General features: G+C 51.7%; 6 protein-coding genes across 6 annotated transcripts; 3 read left to right on the top strand and 3 right to left on the bottom strand.

The window, feature by feature from the left end:
* Positions 1–5,790: 5,790 nt before the first annotated feature.
* Positions 5,791–7,047, top strand: SCP_1301560 (Uncharacterized protein; the record flags this gene model as incomplete). Its single annotated transcript, XM_027763453.1, has 8 exons — positions 5,791–5,850; positions 5,913–6,026; positions 6,078–6,228; positions 6,279–6,305; positions 6,365–6,458; positions 6,510–6,630; positions 6,677–6,817; positions 6,880–7,047. The coding sequence occupies 8 exons, from the start codon at positions 5,791–5,793 to the stop codon at positions 7,045–7,047; spliced, it is 876 nt and encodes a 291-aa protein (XP_027619254.1).
* A 119-nt stretch (positions 7,048–7,166) lies between these two features.
* On the bottom strand, positions 7,167–7,617 carry SCP_1301570 (hypothetical protein; the record flags this gene model as incomplete). Its single annotated transcript, XM_027763454.1, has 3 exons — positions 7,167–7,270; positions 7,340–7,391; positions 7,456–7,617. 3 exons carry the CDS (start codon positions 7,615–7,617, stop codon positions 7,167–7,169), a joined length of 318 nt encoding a protein of 105 aa, XP_027619255.1.
* A 1,055-nt stretch (positions 7,618–8,672) lies between these two features.
* On the top strand, positions 8,673–9,907 carry SCP_1301580 (F-actin-capping protein subunit beta; the record flags this gene model as incomplete). The annotated part of the gene is made up of 6 exons (XM_027763455.1): positions 8,673–8,884; positions 9,010–9,123; positions 9,181–9,263; positions 9,322–9,548; positions 9,624–9,725; positions 9,791–9,907. 6 exons carry the CDS (start codon positions 8,673–8,675, stop codon positions 9,905–9,907), a joined length of 855 nt encoding a protein of 284 aa, XP_027619256.1.
* Positions 9,908–10,599: 692 nt separating this feature from the next.
* SCP_1301590 (Guanine nucleotide-binding protein alpha-4 subunit) lies at positions 10,600–12,641 on the bottom strand (the record flags this gene model as incomplete). The annotated part of the gene is made up of 9 exons (XM_027763456.1): positions 10,600–10,683; positions 10,737–10,869; positions 10,925–10,979; positions 11,035–11,143; positions 11,205–11,247; positions 11,299–11,449; positions 11,500–11,552; positions 11,613–12,358; positions 12,423–12,641. 9 exons carry the CDS (start codon positions 12,639–12,641, stop codon positions 10,600–10,602), a joined length of 1,593 nt encoding a protein of 530 aa, XP_027619257.1.
* A 360-nt stretch (positions 12,642–13,001) lies between these two features.
* Positions 13,002–14,022, top strand: SCP_1301600 (Peptidyl-prolyl cis-trans isomerase-like 3; the record flags this gene model as incomplete). Its single annotated transcript, XM_027763457.1, has 7 exons — positions 13,002–13,004; positions 13,059–13,094; positions 13,153–13,191; positions 13,251–13,412; positions 13,502–13,621; positions 13,693–13,785; positions 13,966–14,022. 7 exons carry the CDS (start codon positions 13,002–13,004, stop codon positions 14,020–14,022), a joined length of 510 nt encoding a protein of 169 aa, XP_027619258.1.
* Positions 14,023–15,000: 978 nt separating this feature from the next.
* On the bottom strand, positions 15,001–16,537 carry SCP_1301610 (ASTRA-associated protein; the record flags this gene model as incomplete). The annotated part of the gene is made up of 7 exons (XM_027763458.1): positions 15,001–15,256; positions 15,305–15,429; positions 15,486–15,568; positions 15,626–15,817; positions 15,869–15,968; positions 16,021–16,249; positions 16,317–16,537. The coding sequence occupies 7 exons, from the start codon at positions 16,535–16,537 to the stop codon at positions 15,001–15,003; spliced, it is 1,206 nt and encodes a 401-aa protein (XP_027619259.1).
* Positions 16,538–17,034: the final 497 nt, after the last annotated feature.

The raw sequence follows: 17,034 nt of genomic DNA on the forward strand, positions 1-17,034 counted from the left end.
CAGTGTTTGTCAACAAGCATGGGCAGATGTGCCAGCGTGGCTGAGCCTAGGAGAAGAGGTGGACTGAGTGGGTTTGTTCTTCTTGACTTCTGAGTTTAGGCGAAGAACAACTTAGATTACGGTTGAACGTTGAACGTTCGAACTTCGTGTTATGCAATCATGATTGAATGTCCAATACATGGCATGTATTATACAAGATGGACGATAACTTGACAAAATTGCAAGTACATGATGCATCATGCACTACGTTGCGATGCATCTTGAAGGACTGCGGATAATAGACTACGGAATGCATAACGGATTGTGCGGATGCATAATGCATCATGCACCTGCACCACGACAGGGTCGGAGCAGGCTCCGCGTTATGCATCGCACATGGTAAGGCAGGATAACGTGGGTGCTGAAAAACAGACAGTGAATCGAATGCAGCAGAAACTATATTTCTCAGACCGAGATGGAGAGGCGGAGATAAATGTATTCGGAAGATGTTTTGGTGAAAAACATAAGGTGTCAGCATGCAGTGGGAATTGAGAGTCTTTGGCAGTGTGATGCATAGTGGATGGCTGTGCTAGACAGATGTCACTAATGGAAGACTACCAAAGACACCACGCATAATGAAGAACGTGAGGGAGGCGTAATGCATCGCACTGTGGCAGTGTGCAATGCATAACGCAGTGTGATGCATAGTGGAAGACTGCAAAGGAAGAACGTGATGTGTTATGCATCGCACTGTGGCAGTGTGTGATGCATAGTGGAAGACTGCAAAGGAATAATGTGATGCATTATGCATCACGCTGTGGCGGTACGCAATGCATAATAGCAATACTGACGAAACATACCTGAGCTGCAATAAATATTTCTCGTGCGACCGAAGGAGGATCGGGGGATGAGGGGTGAGCCAGATCGGTTTGCGTCGAGGCAGAGTGTTCGAGTCAGATCATCGAGGTCTGACGCACTGGAGAAGCGGCGATCACCTGATTTTTGGATATCCAGTGGTCAGGAGGCCTGGAGCGGCTAGGAGGTGCCCGACAGGAGAAGGAGAGAGGTACGAGGAGCTGAATTGGTACAGGCAGTGCAGTATGGAGCCCGAGAAACTTCGAAACCTGACCCAGTAGAACGGATAGACATACAGAGGGTACTGGGAAACAGATCCACCTGTGAATGGATAACCTGTGGTCGGAGCAGTGAACGCTACCAGGAAGTGCCAGAACCCGAGCAGGGGCCCAGAAGTCTAGGAGAGGAGCAAGATGCAGCACCGCAGATCCCGATCGACACCACGAAGGGTGGGTGACATAAAGAAGCACAAAAAGCCTTTGATCCTTCAATAAGAGCATCATGAGAGATCCACCTAAGACACAAGAGATCTGGAAGGAATCTTGAGGGCGCACCCCAAGCGCTGTCGTCCAAATTGAGGGATAAGGCGGGGGAGGGTGTGATGCATAATGGTTGGTACTGATGCATAGTGGATGCATTGTGAGGAACTCCGGAATGGGGTGTGTCTACATGAGGGATAGGCCTAAACGCCCACACTACAGTTATAAGGGTTCATGCATTACGATCGGCATACAACTATAGTCTATTATGCATCCTTCTGCCAGCTACTGGTGAGTTTTGCTGATGGGCGTGGACTGCCCAGGAAAGTCTGGCTGCAGCACGAGAGCTAAATGAGAAAAAGTATTGTTCAAACACACTAGTCTCCCGAAGGCCGGCAGCTGCAGAGGGTACTATCGTGGACCCGGATATGCCAAATGTCCCAGAAGTGCCAAATTTTTTCCTGCGGCTCTATTCTCTTACCTGATCACTTCAAAATTGCAGAGGTAGAAGCCTGTGTGCCTACTCTTGATGCTCTAAATTTTTGGTAAGTATGTGTGGCCCGCTCGGATCCCAAAAAATTCGCAATCACAGGACTGTACTTGGCTGGTGCCACACAGCGGCATCTCTCTACGATGGTCAACATTGCTCTAAAAAATACAGAAAAATCACCTGTTGTATTCTACGTGCCATATCAACATCATATGGGGTGCCAGAGACTATCGTGTCAGGTGTTGTGTGGTGGGACCAGAAGTGCCAAACTTTTGGCATATCCGGGTCAACGATAGTAGACACTCTGCTTCTGTTCTTCCCCCGGGTTGGGCAGTCATGCATCACTGAAACCCGAGAATTATTATATAAGATCATATGGATTGTCCAATAAGTCCGAAATTCTCAGGCTAATATGACAGTATATAATCAAGGTGGACAATTAGGCTCGAAAACAATGGTGTATAATGTTTCGGATTTTCAGTCGAGTTGGCGACTGTGTGCAAATAATATGAAGTAGACAATATTCGCTGCATTCGCATGAACTGAGATAGTCTCCTGGAGGCAAACCAATATTGACCTTGCTGAGGTGGCGAGGACGGTCAGAATAAAGGTCTGCTTTCGAACGCGCCCCTCAAACCGTAGTACAGCAATTCAACATGCTGAGCGGATGCCGAAGCCCCGGCCGCAGTGCCGACCGTGAGTTCCTGATTGAAAGAGATCCAACGTGAGATGTACAGTACCGACGCTGCCCTTCGTGCCGACGAGTCCACGCAAACTGTGCACTTGCGGCATGTTTCCGAGTCAATTTCAAAATAATTCTGTTGAGGATGCGCCTTCTTATGATACACCGCAAGCTATATCGTCCATTCTCTCGTCTTCCGCGGACTCAACGTATACCGCACCTCCTACTTTGTTAGTACTTCAGTCTGTGTCTGCATCCAATACTCCCTACCATTTCCCTAGTCCAACCCTTAGCCAATGTTTGCACTCGGAAAGTCCTACCTTCTATGGCCCGACAGTTGGTTTTGGTGCTGCATCTTTCGCCACGTCTGCCTTCCCATCCCCTGTTTCAGTACTCCCCATCTCCTGCTTCCCTACTCCTCATGTCCATCCCGCAGAGTCCGCATCCACATCATAGGCCGATCCTGCAGACCCCTGCGACTCCAACTAGACCACGATGAATGCGACGGTCGCGCCAGACACAGGCCGGCGCGCGTCGTGTTACACCAGATCTATGGGACGCGTTTTGGAGATCATTGTGCTTATGTAACTCCGAAATTGTGTACTACGGTTCAGACCCTTCCTCTGCCAGATTGAAGGTCCTGTCACGCCGGTCACGCATGGCATTACAGTCCATTTACAGTCCCTCCTGCCTAATCTGTCCACGCGCGTCACGCGAGTGCGAGTCCCCGGCCAGCCTCGGTGAATGGATAAAACAATGCGACAGAACATGCGCACGCCGTGCACGAAGGTTGGTGAGCCGCGATGCAGTAGATAAGGCCTCGGCAGGGCAGTGTGAGTGTAGAGAAATATATACGCAGTAAACTAGGTACAGAATAAATTAATAGAATCATGAATTAAACATATGGGCGGCATTGCTGGCAGGAGGTAGCACCGGGGCTTGATGGGGACTTGGAGCTCGCTGAGGGGACGTAAATTTGAGGACTGTAAATCTGTCGGTCAGCCGCGCGTTCATGGGGGGCCGCGGCGCGGTTCCCCGCGAGATTCAGCCCCCACTCCAGCTTGCTTCGGGTCGCCAGATTTACAGTCCTGATGGGCGCGTTTACAGTCCAGCGGGGCGCTTGTGGGGCCTCCCCCTTTGGGCGACGCCAGGGCGCCTGTCTTGGCTCCCCGACCCTCTCTACTGAACACGCCCCTCCTTCCTGGCCCTCCCTTGCCCGAAAAAAGGGCGGATATATTCGACGTGTGCACTGCGCGCCCTCCCGCTGCAGTTTCTCTGCCTGTTCCTCCCACGCTGCTCCCTCTTGTGCCCCCCTTGTGCCCCGCCCTTTGCGCCCTTGGTCTTACAGCCTCCGGTTCACGGGGTCCTTCTCGGCACCGTTCGGCTCGTTCGGCTCGCGCGTGATGCTCATGGGCTTAGGCGCCGGTGGACTGTCAATTTGGCGGCCGTCAGCCTTTCTTCGAACGAAAGCAGACTAGAACTGAGATGCTAGTACATGGCCAGAATAGGCAGACCCCAGAAAATCATTACACGAAAAGGGTCGTAGCGGCCCGAATATAGGCCCAAATCCAGCCCCCGCCTGTTACCGTTTCGGGGATTTTCAAGCGCAGAGGAATTTGACCCGGTTTGAGTTGTCCGAACGGCCCCGGACTTGCAGGGCTGTCTTGGTGCCGTGAACGGGTCGATTCCTGGGCTGTAAGAGGGTGGCTGCGGTGTTTTCCCCCAACCAGGCATTGGTGCTTCGACAGCGGCATCAGCTAGGCACTGGGTTGTGGGATACTGACCCAGTGCCTATTCGACCCCCGTCTGATCCTGGTACTATGACTCTGCAGACATATGTATAGGCCAGGCTGGTTGGCAGTAGTACTCTCGAAATTAATATTAGAGTAAACTCTACTTTCTGGACAAACAAGATGAATGATATTTATTATTACTGCCAGCAAATAAATTGCATTGAGAGCCCGAGGCAGCGACATGGATGTGCAAGTCGCGATACACCAGAAAGTCTCTAAGTCAATTCAAATTCCGCAGGTCGTCTGCGGGCTCTGCTTCGTGCATTCATGTCTCGTTCCCTCCTCCATTGGCTCACGCTCCTCACTACCCAGATCCTTCGTCTCCAATGTCCACCCAATTCCAGCCACCAACATTCTCATCCTTGTCGTCGTGTCACCACCACCCGCGTCTCCCGCATTCATTTAGATTTCCTTCCTAGTTGTCGGCGCCAGTGCATCACGGCACATTACGTGCCACCTACATTCGCGTTGAGAGGTGCTGATCATGCGTCGCACGATAGGTTAACATTTTTGTTTTTTGTGCCAATTCTGATATGCAGATTTTTTAGGATTTGGTTCACAGCTCGGGGCATTCACAAGTGCGGCACAGCGCAGGAGGGTTAGCGGGAGGAGCAATATTTGCTTCCCGCCACTGCTGTCCTCCCTTCCAAAGCCCTCTGCCTGTCATGCCTGTCAAGTGGGCCTTGAACAAGCTACGCCGCCACGCCGCGTCATCACGACGCAGCGTGCGGGCGTCGTGCTCTCGCGCTCCCGCTACCGCCATCCTCTCTTTCTAAGCCCCTCTGCCCGCCGTGCCCGATCAACAGTGTGCCAAACGACACACGCCGCGTCATCACAACGCGGCATGCGGGTGTTGTACTCTCGTGTCGGTGTGGGCATCCTGCTCTTGCCTTTCTGCCACTACCGTCCTCCCATCCCAAGACCCTCCATCCGCCGTGCCCAACCTAAAGCATGCTGCATCATCGCGAAGCGGCATGTGGGTGTTGTACTCTCCCATAGCATACATGTAGCATACAAAAATGCAATAAATTTGTGCTATACCATTTTGTTTTGTACGAAAATGGGATTTTGGCTGGATTGATCATTTGTGACCCTGACTGAAGCATCGGACTGACCCTTCCCTCAGCCAGTTTCTGGGCTGCCACGGCCCCATAATTGCATGTGAATTGAGGGCTGTTTTGGTGTCTGACCGCCAGCCCTGGAATGGGGTCGCACTCGGGCTGTCATGGGCCTATCTATGCAGCTGAATTGACAACATGTCCAAGCACTGTATAAGGCTATTTTTTAAATACCGTAAAATCATTACACGAAAAGGGTAGTAATCGTGCCGGGCACGGGCTGTTGCGGCGACTCCGCTCTCAGGCCCCATTCTGGTGCCGCAGATGTCTGGCCGTGTAGGAGGCTCAATCATCCAACCCTAACCCACGTCAACGGTGTCAGGACTCAAAACGGTTATTAAAGAATGCAATCAACACAAGCGAAATCGGTTTGCATATTAGGCCTGTACTATTAATGCCAAATGAGAAGAGGAAGAGCGATGAAAGGGACAAAGCAAGACAGAGATTTCGTTCGGTAAGACTCGGAGCATCGAGTGATATATTTGCCGCAGTGAGCTCTGATCTTCGATTTTATAGGACGGCACTCCCATCTGGGGGCAGCGATCCATCGACGGTCCTGGTGTGTGGGTGACCTGCATCAAGGGTAAAGAAAAGCAGGTTGTAAGGGAGCTGTATAACCTCTTTGAATCCGTGAGGATAATCAGCAGGTGCTCCAAACTGGCAATTTACAAATTACACTAGCTCGCATCAGAATTATGGCCAGATGGATCCTCGTCGAGAGCCCAAGATAAAGAAGACCCCGACGAGTCGGATGATGACGACGGTGATATCGAGAAACAAATTGCCAGGGAAATTGCTTCGATGAAGCGACCGAGGAAGCAGCAAAGATTCAGTATGTGCGTCAATGCGATCCATTCACCCTTCACTTACGAAATCCCATAGCTAATTGTCAGACAAATACACCATGCGGCAAGTCCTTCGTCATTGAGCTCTCAATCAGTTCATAGCTTCTGAAATTGTGATCTCAGTGGTCTTCATATCGTGCAAACCACCAGTCGACCCCGTTAAGCTAGTGGTGAAGCATATTCAAAATGTTTTTGAAACTGGGGTAACGCAAACTCGGTGAGTCTCAACGCGCGGAGTATAGCCCTTCCCACTCTGAGTTGTCTGTAGTTATGCGCAACGGTTCACTCCGGTAGCTGGAAGCTGCCCTGTCAATTTGCCTGAGATACAATCCCTTTGCACTCGCATTTTCAAGCCATTCTTTGCCGTAGATCCGGATCAGCAATACAAAGTGAGTGCGGGTTGTCCGCTTGTTTTCCCGCTCACAAAAATCCCAGTACAAGATCGAGCTCAGGCTGCGCAACCATAGCACGCTTTCACGGACGACGATTATCCAAGAAATCGCTAAATGTGTTCCTGAAGGGCACAAAGTGGATCTTGACAATGCAGAAGTCTTCATTCTTGTCGAAGTGTTCAAGGTGCGTTGCATTCTTGATCCGTTGTAGGCCAGATGTTCATGATACCTCGGACATCGATTTAGAACGTTTGCGGGATCAGTATCGTGAAAGACTACTATCGTTTGCAGAAATTCAACGTGATGGAGATCTCAAACGCGAGGAACAATTCGCAGGAAGGTGTCAAGGGGCGTGTTGCGGATAAAGTAACCGCCGCTTCTGATGAAGACATAGGAGACACAAACGAATCATGAATGAAAGAGTCTCCTCGCGTTCGAATGGTTACTTCGCTTCAACTTGAGTCGCACGGTCAAAGGGATCACCGCTACGTCGCAATCCTTACCCGCAGATCCTATCTATAGATGCCGACTCATCATCTAACGGTGCTGAGAGCGATTATCGCGTCCTGCTCGTCATTATCGCCTGCATTATTGCAGCCATTGCCATCAGCTGCCTGCCCCGAGGTGACCATGTGAACTAGCTCTCACATGAAAAATCAGCCGCGATGATCACGCGTTGGCATCCACAACTGATCGACGTACTCACGTTTATGAGCGTTGAGAGAGTGAGCGCTTGAGCCCCACGTCCAGTGCGTCAGCTACGGAAAGAAACGGGCTATCGCGAAGATCGCCTGCTTCGTTTCGAACGAGACAGCAGCGTACCATATCACCCGGAATCTCAACATTGGTCCCGCCTTCCTCAGTCACTTGGTCGAACACGAACGCGTCATGGAGTTTTTGATGGAGGAAGCGGAAGGCGGGATACGCCAGAATTGACAACTTGGCAGCTTGCACAGAGGCCATCAAACGATTGGTCTCGTTCATTGAGACACGATCAGATAGAAATTCATTACCGGTGTGCGCCTCATCGACTCTGAGAATGCGAAGAAACTTGAAGGGACATGACAAACGAAGTCGGGCAAAAACCTGTTGGATGAGATTCGGGAATCGGTAGTCAGGGCATGGCGATGTCGGACGGCAAATGAACGGAAGTCGTATATTAGTACTGTTCGGAAATACCGTACCGGATAAAATAATTCGAACGTATACCGGTGCAGGGAACCTAGTCCGGTGAATTGAGTGTGTAGTGCGGCAATGACACTCTTGCTGTCAGTAGTGCTATGAAGTGCGAGATCCCAGTACTTGGACCCTCCTGAGTACGGCGTGTGTCGGAGATCTGGCTTGCAGTCAAAAGGAATTTCCGTTACCGATAACAGAACTTCATTTCGACTGGAAGACCTTGGATTAGCTCTAGTACGACTAGAGTTGACCATGCGGCTGCTCAGAGCCAAGTGTGGCGATTCGCCGATGAAGATGAGGACAAAATTCCCCACATGCCGCCAACCGCGTCACCTAGCCACTGGGCGGTAATGAGCAGGGTAACAAGTTCGATAATCTTGCGAGGCATGAGTGCGTTGTCGAGGTCCGGCTGCGCAGCTATATTCAGCAATGTTGATGTAGGATTCAATCAGGAGGTGACATAGGCAAGTCACTGTCCTTCAGCAAACGATTTGAATTAGAGGCAGGCCCGGGTACAAGACACACAAGAGTACGCTGCACATCCAAATTTCTTGTCAGCTATAAGTACCTGTGACACCGAAAGTCCGGCATCGCGTACCAGTTACTGCACTAGTTCTTATTGCAGACGTCTACAAACTTTTACGACGTCTGACGATCGGATAGGGCGTGCATGTTGTATGTGGTTGCACCGTGAGCGTTGGACGCGTATAGGCGCCGGCTAGCCGTAAACGCATCGCGTGGCGTCTGACTCTCTACCACTCAGACAACGTATAGACTCTTACAGTACTCTCGCTGCAGTCTTCCAATTCGTACGCATTACGTATTCCACCAATAGTTCTCAGCGGCGCTTATAGACCAACATGGCCGACCTCGTCGACTTTATGCTCGACCTGATGCGCCGTCTCCCGCCCACCCATGTGGAGGAGAACGTGGCATCGCTCGTAGCGATGTGCCCGGACTACGCGGACGACCTCCTCGGGAGCGTCGACCAGCCGCTGAAGGTGATGACCGATCGCGCCACGGGGAAGGAATACCTCATCTGCGATTATAATCGAGACGGGGAAAGCTACCGGTACGTCTCTTTTTGTGTCTGCGGTATATATTGGAGGTGCAACACCTACGCGGAATTGAGGGATGCTGTGTGGAGCATGCATGTTGACTCACACTTGATCAGCCGTTCACTCTTGGACATTCTAGGTCACCATGGTCGAATGAGTACGACCCACCACTAGAGGACGGGACCGTGCCCTCGCTGAGGCTTCGCAAGCTCGAGATCACCGCGAACGAGGCATTTGACACGTATCGTGAAATGTGCGTTCGGATTTTCATCATTCGGCCACACTCTTGACTTTGGTATTTACGTCTTAGGTACTATGAAGGAGGCGTGTCCTCCGTGTTCTTATGGGACTTAGATGATGGAGGGTTCGCGGGCGTAGTCCTGCTAAAGAAGAGTATGTCCTCCCCTCCACAAACCACGTCTACATACATTATCTTACCTCCCCGGCCCAGTCTTGAATGCTGCATCCCCAACCGAACCCTCCGGCTCCTGGGATTCCATTCACGTCTTTGAGGCAGCTGAGCGGGGGCGCCAAGCGCACTACAAGCTCACGTCGACAATAATGCTGCAATTAGTCGACCGGTCCACCGCGTCTGGCACCGTGAAGAACGAGAAAGGAGTGGCAGAGGATGCGAAACGGGAGGGGGAGGTCGTGCTGAGCGGGAGCATGACTCGTCAGGTCTGTTCGTCCTTGATCTACAGCGCCGGCCTTGGCTTCGGCATCGATCATACTGACGCATCGTACCGCCCGCAGACAGAACAAGACTTTCCTCTCCAAGACCAATCCTCGCACATCTCCAACACCGGGCGCATGATCGAGGAGATGGAGATCAAGATGCGAAATCTACTCCAGGAGGTGCGCGCGCATCCACTTCGTCACCGCCAGCCCCTGGGTCTCATCGTGACATCTGTTGCACACAGGTGTACTTCGGCAAGACGCGCGATGTCGTGTTCGACCTGCGCAGCGTCGACGACCTTGAAAAGGCGCGCCGGCAGCGCGAGCTGCAGAAGGAACTCGTCGGGTTCATAAAGCGGTGATACTGTTACCGCGGCATGTACAGCGGCTGTGACAGAGGAACACAAAGAAGTACTCCTCCGGATGTCGTGTATATTTTTACCTGGAAATTCAAACGGCTTATCGATATCGCGGACGGACTCGTTTGGAACGTGCCCTGTGCGCTGGTGCGCAGCCGTCATCTTCCTGCATAGCCTGCTCCCACGGGGAAGCTCGAGGCGATGACACGCCCACAGCTGTGCTGTCTATCATGGATAGAAGTCATTGTGATCCGACAGCTTCAACGTGGTATATATTATACGAACAACGAGGGTGATACAACAGTATGTAGATGACAGATTCGCCAATCTAATCGTGGGACGAACATCAAACCTCGAAAACATTACATGTATGCGAGCGATTATACGGACTTTATCCGAGACAACAGGGAGACGACGAACACGGGTCAAGAAAGCTGGTACAATCTCTGCAGTACATGGGCATAGTACACTAGTACCGAGGAGACAACTAGGAAGACGGGACGGAAACATGAACAGAAAACAGGTTGCATGTAGTACAAACAATGCATGGGGGAGGATGACAACAGCGCTCGCTCGACCGGCGGGCAATTAGGGTATGCGGCTGTAGTGTGTACGAATACAGTGTTCCAGTGTAAGAGAACCATTAGGTCATGATTCATGGCAACGGCGAAAGGGGTTCGAGCGCTCGGAGCTGATCAGACGAGCGCGGCCGACTTCAAATAGTCGCGGAAGATAGAATCGCGGACGTTCGTGATGATGCTCTGCGTCGCTTTTGTGTCCTGGAAACAGAATTAGTCAAGACGGTGGAAGGAGGTATTACAAACACACGTACGACGACACTGGTCAAGTGGGTATAGAGCACACGGTTGTTCTCATTGTTACGCGTGTGTACCTGAGTGAAGTGCGCGACGAAGTAATTGACTACGGGCTCGAACTCGTTGGGCCGATCACCGTAAGATGTAATGCTGTTATGACGAATGAGAGGCCCGTCAAGAATATCAGCAATGCGGTGAAACGTACTATTTGCTGACTCTCGTGCCCTTCCCAAGCTTCTCTCTGAGAACGTCTGTCTTGTCTATGGGGAACAGCGTGAGAAGTAGGTAAGCTTTAATGAATGGCAGAAACCATACTCAGGAATAGCACTAGATGAGCATTCTTCAAGAGGCGGTTAGAACAGATCTGGCGAAAGAGCTGCAGAGAGTCGTCAACTCTGTTCGTGCGGGGATCTTCGGCAAGATACTATGAGTGTGACAAAGTGTTAATATGGGAAGCAGACGGTAGAATAGTGTCGTTAACCCACCTGATCGAAGGCGCTGACTGGTGCCATGAAAATGATCGCAGTGCTTGAGATAACCCATCAGTATCGAGCAAGCCCACAGCGATCATCAACGTACGCGTCATCGAAGTAGGGAACCCATGTGTGCCTCTGGCCTCGTGCGCCTCCAACGTCAAAGAGGTGCCAAGTGACGTTTCGTCCGTGTAACGGGACGTCAAAAACGTGCTCCGCAACGCCCATTGTCTGAATACGGGCATGAAGAATATCATCTATAGTAGCATGAGATACAACCTAACCACAACAGCAATTGGCGACAAACCTGTGGTCGGCACGTAGCCAGTGGAGGATACTCTGTCAATGCTTTTAAAGAAACTGACAGATGTTAAAATCAGCTTGCTAGTAAATGAACCGTGCACAAACCCCGAGACTTACTACTCCGCCCACTCTTCCAATCTGACCTTTCTCTTGTCACGCAGTCTCTTGACAGCCGGCAAGCTCCAAAGCTCCTTCACGTCATCTTTGCAGGAACTGAGGACTGATGCTACTTCCTCCGCCAATTGATCCTTCTCTTCCACTATCGAATGAGTGATACTGACATCATCACGGTCGTCCCGCGACTTGTCGATGGAACCGCGTCCTCCAGAGAAACTGAACCGGCCTTTCCTGCGATCCCTCGACTTTCCCAAACTGAAACCAAGGCCACGCGCTTGCCAACCAGAGCGAACGTACACGCTCCCCTTCCCAGAGCCTGAGACAGCGATACCACCGGAAAGACGATTAGCGAGCGAGGACTCGACGGACGTAAGAGGTGAAAGGCGAAGACGGAGAGTCGCAACCTGGTTCTCCGAATTGGAGGCAGAAAGCGACGATACTGGGTTATCCAACAGATGACCGTCGTGCGAATCCGGGCTGGGACTGGGACTGGAGGGAGGAGGACCGAAACGCATCCGACTCTCCGGAGAGCCAGAGACTTTCTCTGAAGCCATGTCATCCTCATCTTCGCCGTCTCCATATACTTCGAGTGCATCTAGGATGCGGAGAACAGGCTTGACGATATTGTAGAAGATGACGATACGCCAAGAGAGACGTTCATCCTCCAGGGACGTGGGATTGTACATGAGTTGGAACTGTTTCTGCAGAGTGGACTTGCCGGATTCCGCCTGGCCAAGCAGAAGAAGCTGGGGAGTGGTAGCGTACACGTCAGCAGCTACATCTTCGGGAGTGTAAGGCGCATGTATGCACCTTGACATCCTGCTTGCTCTTCTTGTACCTCTCTCTCTCCTGCTTGAGCTCCTCGTCGATACTGTCGCTGATCCTCTTGGCCTCCGCCTCTCTCATAAGCCTCGCAGCACGATCTACGTCGCTCTCCGTCGCGGGCGGGCGGAGAAGTATGGCAAGCGGATCACCCGACTCCGTAGTCGCCATGCTATGCACCGATGGGGGTCTCGATGCGGTGATCATGCTCGTGGATGAGCTAGGGGAGGAGGGGGAGATGGGGAGAGGCGGTAGTGATGGTGGTGGGAGAAGGAGAAGAGGGAAGGGCGCCTTATGGTGAAGAGAGAAGCATGCCGGGCAGTGATCGTAGCACACATCCCGCAGCGTACTTCGTTCCGGCCTCGGTGGCTGCCCGCCGGCCAATCTCCCGGTCCACCCGGAGCATCTCGCCCAATCACAGTCACTTCTTCGGGACGGCGCTGGGCCGTGCCGGCGGCAAGACCGGAGACGTGTCTTGATCGACACCGCCAAGTCTGACAGCTCTCTCTCCCGCGCCACCACGCAAGTTTCAGCTTACACAGGCCCGCACCGTTTGCATTTCGCAAGATGGTACGCACCTTGACGCTGTCAAAAAATCTGATTGATCCTTCTGAACCTCTCTAGTCAGTCACACTCCATACTTCTCTTGGGGACATCAAAGTACGGCGCTCATTATCCTATGACGCGATAGCTCATCGCAATCGCCCTATGTTCTCAGGTTGAGATCTTCTGCGAAGCAGTGCCCAAGGCCGCAGAGGTGCCTTTTTCCCCTGCACAGTGCATGCACGAACACTAACTTGCGGTGTCCTGCTACAGAACTTCCTCGCCCTATGTGCGTCTAACTATTACGACAACTGCCTCTGGCACCGGAACATCAAGGGCTTCATGATCCAAACGGGCGATCCTTCTGGCTCAGGGAAGGGCGGCCAGAGCATCTGGAGCCGACCATTCGCAGACGAGATCCGGTCGACACTCAAGGTATTGCACGGCCTTCTTTCCTTTTCGCCTTCGCGCCATCACATCAGGCATCACATCTCAGTCCTTGGAAACTGACCCGCCCACGTTAGTTCAACAATCGTGGCATCCTCGCCATGGCCAACTCTGGTCCGGACACCAACAAGTCCCAATTCTTCATCACCTACGCAAAACAGCCGCACCTGGATGGGAAGTACACCATTTTTGGCAAGGTGCGAGCCGATAGTGCTCCTCTGCGGCTGTATCAAGTGCTCTCCTGCTCATTGATGATGCTGTATTGCAGGTTATTGACGGCGCAGACACCACATTGGACGCCATGGAACGGGTCCCTGTGAACGCAAAAAATCGGCCATTGAACGAAATAAGGCTAACCCACGTGAGTCGCAGTCCCGTCGCCGGTGCCTCGCATACCGAGTCATACCGAGTTTGGGGCATTTGTATGATGTACTACGATGCTGTGCTTGAGTGCAACATGTGGCAGGAGGAGAAGTTCACGTCGTGTTCCTGGCCGTTTGTTACCGTCCGAACTCCTGACTGAAAATAATTACCTTCGCAGGTGACAATCCACGCCAATCCGATCGCAGATGCTCAGCTGACGAGCCGTTGGCTATAACTTCTACACTGTCATTTTATATTTTATCCTTCAACGGTGCATTATATGACGTGTTCGCAGTCGAGCAGCGGATGGAGTACTTCGCTTGGGTTAACTGACAAAGGCTCATGATATGCGGCAGGATGTCTTGATACGCTTATCGTTTACATGATTTATCGTGCATCCATAGAACGTAAAGTTTGCCTTACCGTGTTGTTGTCTGATGAATTATCACTGCGTTACGCGTCATTCCCGAGGACTGAATAGTATCCCGCCACTACTACTGCGATAGCCGCAATATCCTTGGTCAGACAACACTGCTCCTGGATTTGCTCGCGAATGTAATATTCGCCTCGTCGTTGAAGTTGGTTACACGACGGGCAATGGCCTCGGACAATCTATCAATGGAGGCGGATTGCAGAGATGGAATTGTCTTAATGAACATCAACTGTGCCTCGCACTGCACGGGTGGACAAAGGTTTAACTGCAAGGACTAGTTACTCGGAGGACAGTAAAACCGTCCTCCGATTGCCTTCCATATATGGCAATTAGCCTGACAGGCTGGTGTCTCAGGCCAAACCTGTTGTCAGAAAAACTACCTTCGAGTGCACATCAAGAAGAAAGATGCTTTAAAGACAATTCCCTCTCTGCTATCCGCTTGCTGAGGCTGGTGGTAAGCCACCGTTGCCTGTCGTGTTAGTAGTTAGATATTGATCGACCCAGTAGATCTTAAAGATCAATGTCCGATCTACTGTGAATGACGTCGGTGTCGATGGCACCAAAGTTAACCGCATAATCTTGCCTGAAAGTTGTCTGCGTAAGTGTTGGATGGAAGCACTGTAGAAGTGTACGGCGTGCCAAAGAAACTCCAAGATGAAAAATGCAATAAGTAATTTTGGATATCAACAGGAAAGGACAGAATCAAGCACAATAAAGACCCTAATATTATGACTTTTCCGAGAAATGTTTACTCTGACGCACGCTCGGAGGTCAATGCACCTAAGAGCTCGCACCGTCGAAGCTGATCAAGCCCCAGATCGACACCCTGTTATCCTGACCGCCCGCAGCGAGCCAGCGGGTCCGCTCCGCCTTCTCCTCACCGCTCATCTCATCTTCGTTGTCCTCATCCACGCCCAACAGTGGGACTTCGCCCTGCCGGGGCTCCTGACTCGCAAAAGCGACCGCCGTACAGCTTTTCTTGTGATAATCCAGCGTGCCGAGTGGTTTCATGCTTTTCGTTGAGAATAGTCGGACCCTATAAGCGGGGTAAGACCAGGTGTGGAGAAGGGGAATATGCACATACTTTCCGTCCCATCCCCCGACCGCGCATACCCGCCCGTCGTCACGTATTGCGATTGAACTGTTCCCTGGATTTTTTGTTCTGTGAATTACACAAGCCGATTGCACCATTTCCGGCATGTCAGCGTTCTTGTAAATGGAAAAATCAGCACAGTAAACTTCGGTCAAGAGCGTAGCAGGCTCACCTGCAGGTCATAACGGCCTATAAGGTGATCTGCTGAAACAGTCAGAGCAAGCGTGTTGTCCTTCGACACCGTCATCGCCATCACTGCATGGCGGCGTGCTCGAATAAGGAGTACCGGACCAGAAATGCGCATACACCCACCTGTTTCAACGTGCAATTTCACTTCCCACACCCTCTCCCAGCCAATACCCTCAATCGACGTCTCCTTGTCCGTCCTAATATATTCCCACATGGCCACGCTTCCATTCTCGTAGGCGCACAACAGTCGCAGTTGCGTCTGGTCGGAGATACTGGGATGCGCAACCTCGAATAGGTGCATCGACATGATGATACCTGCGTGCCGTCATAGACTTCGATGCTGACGAAATCGAAGTCTAACCATACCTGTAGAATTCTGTCCGCGCCCATCTGGAGAGACAGGCAGGCCGCTCTTTCCAACCGCAGCATGCAGTCTTTGCTGGGAAGGTAATGTCCATACATCCGCCTGTAAATTTTCAGCACAAAGAACGAGAATAACGGAAGAATAATGTACTCACTAATGAAGACTCCACTAGGTTAGGGAGCGCGAGAAGGGCCTTCGGTTCCCCGTCTGCGTCAGCACTGGACAAAGGCCAGAGAGAGAATCGACAATAATTTAGCGCATTTACGTCCATTGAATAGCACAGTTTTGGCGTGAGGAGATCTGGCGCGACAGCGGAATCCCCGACTGCAGTAGCCGGCTCCTGCGCGCATATCCACACATGCAATTTATTATCCCGCCCATGGCTGTTCCAACAAACGCATGTACGAAATTCAGACAGGGTAGAAGGGCGCCGTATGCACATGTACGGACGTGATGACATGCTGCGCCCACTCTTCTATCCCGAGCAGGCCATCGGTGTGTGCCTGCCACAATGCCAGAGATCTGAGCGTCCGCGTCGACGTGATCACGACAGATCCTGCCAGGTCCCCAGAGTAGAGCCGCTCATTGTCATCGGAGAAGTACACGACGTTGACTTGTGCAGTGTGGGCCCGAAGAAGATGTAACGGAGGTGGTGGTGGTCTCGCAGACATGATGCAATAAGCTCCCTGACTCCGAACGGTCTCGCTTCGATCGAGCGGTCTGTCGCCCTGCGGCGCATGAAACAACTGGCAACATCTTCGCCATTTGTTACAGTACGCTAGACACTCTACATGGTATCGACCAGACTGTAGGACAATCTGTACATAGCTAGAGCACCGCACAGACTAAAGGCTGATAAGGGGACAAGCCGCAAGCGACATCTTCTCATACAATGAGAGGAAGAGATAAATATAACATCAGAGAATAATGAAGTGCATGTTTTGGCTGGCTGGTAGAAATGGACGGATGAACGGAATCACAGCTCCGACGAATGAACGAGAACAACTAAGAATACATGCGTGGATCGTCACTGGGACAGCTCGAGCACATGTCAGATCCCATCGAGGTCAGCTCTAGGGCGAACAAGGGAGGGCAAGGAGCTGGAGTAAGTGAAGGGGTATGTGGGAGTCAATGTCGTAAGACGCGGCTTTTGTCGAGTAGACGTGCG

Source organism: Sparassis crispa, assembly GCF_003851025.1.
Source record: "Sparassis crispa DNA, contig_000012F, whole genome shotgun sequence".
Lineage (NCBI taxonomy): Eukaryota > Fungi > Basidiomycota > Agaricomycetes > Polyporales > Sparassidaceae > Sparassis > Sparassis crispa.